The sequence below is a fragment of the Pygoscelis adeliae genome, unplaced genomic scaffold, assembly GCF_000699105.1.
Source record: "Pygoscelis adeliae isolate BGI_AS28 unplaced genomic scaffold, ASM69910v1 Scaffold52, whole genome shotgun sequence".
Lineage (NCBI taxonomy): Eukaryota > Metazoa > Chordata > Aves > Sphenisciformes > Spheniscidae > Pygoscelis > Pygoscelis adeliae.
The window spans coordinates 300503-302595 of NW_008824285.1; the positions used below are offsets into that span (position 1 = coordinate 300503).

Consider the following 2093-nt stretch of genomic DNA (forward strand, 5'->3'; position numbering starts at 1 on the left):
CATGAGCGGGGTGATGCTCCCGCGCCCGTCGGGGCCGCGCTTACCGGAGCAGCTCCCTTCCCAAACGGTGGCTTAACGGTAAAGAGGGAGTTTGGGTTTGGTGAGAGTTCCCCGTCTCGTGGTCCCCGCTTAGTGCAGCGGCTGCACCGCCTGCAGTAACGACCCCGCCGCGTGCCGGTCCTGAGCAGGAGCGCGCATTTCCTTGGCTAAAAACAACATGAGTTTTAAAAGAAACCAGTCTAGTTGTGTGTAGAGTGACGTGACCGCAGGTCGCGTTTTTAGAGCATGTTTGTGTTGTGGATTAAGCACCCGCCTGTGTGTCCCCCCTGGACTTGGTGCTTCATGGAGACTTCTCCCAGAGCTGGGTGCTTTCCCCGCTCCTGATTGCGTCCAGCATTGATGCTCTGGCATCCCTTTTTGGGCAGAAATAGCCTGAGAACACGCGCGGGTGATGTTTGTGCTCACGACCAAGTGCCTTGGTCCTTGCCCAGAACCTGCAGCACCGACGATGCTGTTGTCTTCTCTGCTGTCGTCGGCGCGTGGTGCCTGGGTGGGCTCAGGCCCCGGTAGTCGGAGCTCGTTGTCCTGCCTGCCCTGCCTGCGAGGGCAGAGGCTGCCTCATGGCGCGGGAGCTGCCCCGCTGCTCCCGAGGTGCCGCGTCCGTTGCTGCAGCCGCTGTGTTTCAGGCGGGGAGACGGTCGGTGCCTTCGGTGGTCTGGCTCAGAGAACGCGCCGAGAGGTGTGAAAGCACCGGTGCTGTCTGGCTGGGATGAGACACTCTTTATAGCTAGAAAACACAGCCAAATATGGATTATTTTCTCTCTCTCTTGATCGCTGCAGCAAACTTGGTGTTGCACCAGACTGTGGAGCGCATCCACGTGGGCAAGAAGTATGGGGACATCCCTCGAGGTATCTTTGTTGTGAGAGGCGAGAACGTTGTTCTGCTGGGGGAAATAGTAAGTAAGCGGCGGCTTCTGCCTGCTCTCTGCCTGCTCTCTGCCTGCTCTCTGCCTGCTCTCTGCCTGCTCTCTGCCAGCCCGGGGCAGCGGCTCCGCTGCGGTCTGGGACTGAGCTGGTGGTGTTTGTGGTGACGTGACTCCAAGCAGCGCTGCCGAGGCGGACGCTGGAGCTGGGTGTCCATCTGTCTGCTGTGAAATACGGTCACTGTCCCGGTGGGGGGGGCTGAAATTTGAGCCCCCTCCCGGGGCCGGTTCAGGCTGAACCGTCGTGAAAATGCCCTGTGTATCCGAGAGCGGGGGGCAGAGGTGCCGTCCCGCAGCTGCAGCTCCTCTGGGACGACGTGAGTGGTAAAGAGCAGCATGTGGAGGGAGACGTGGGGAAGCCCTGGCCTGTGTGTGGCATTGCTGGAGGGTGTCATTAGTGGCTGCCTGTGGGGCTGTCACCTCCCTGCTGGCTTGGCACCAGGGGACACCGTCCGGGGTGGGCTCGGGAGGAGTCGAGCGCCGTCTCACTCCCTGTTTGCTTCGGCCCTTTGGGCTGAGCTCAGCCCGGCTGCTCCCTGGGAGCCCCCTCTCATGGACAGCTGTCCCTGCTGTCCCTGGCTGTCCTGGGGGTCCCTGCCCGCATCCCCACCCATCGTGCACCTCTGTTTTGCATCGCCTCCGCCTTTTGACGGGACTCACGGAAGATGCGTGGGCACTGCGGTCCGTGGGCCCTCGCCTGGAGGAGACTGTCCTGCACACGCAAATCTGTGACCGTGACCCAGGGGGAACCCGAGCATTTACAAGGCCAAATCCCTGGGCTGCCTTCGAGCTGGTAAGCCCAGGGCCTGGGAGGCAGACCCTGCCGCGGGTCGGCTGCTCGCCTCGGGAACTGTCTTGCTCCAGCAACTTTGGCAAGAGCGATGGAGCACATCGTCCGTGGCGCAGCGGTGCCCGCTCTCCCCGGGAGCACAGAGCCTGGCCAGGCACTTGTAGGAAGCGCTCGGACGTCACCGAAGCCCAAAGCATGTGAGAGGGGTGTGTGTCTATCCCAGCGGAGACGCGAGTGCAGATCCACCCTGGACCTTTGTCGTCCCCGCTGGCTTTTGGCCCCTCCAGACCGGCGCTGCCCTGGCTGGTGAAATGAGCTCG

The 2093-nt window shown here is 62.3% G+C and overlaps 1 protein-coding gene across 1 annotated transcript in view; it reads left to right on the forward strand.

The window, feature by feature from the left end:
* The first annotated feature begins 620 nt into the window (after positions 1-620).
* LSM1 (LSM1, U6 small nuclear RNA associated) overlaps positions 621-2093 on the forward strand; it is a 2085-nt gene continuing 612 nt past the window's right edge. The window contains exons 1-2 of the mRNA XM_009318618.1: positions 621-651; positions 841-956. Coding sequence (XP_009316893.1) covers positions 621-651; positions 841-956 — 147 coding nt within the window. The remainder of the gene's footprint in view (positions 652-840; positions 957-2093) is intronic.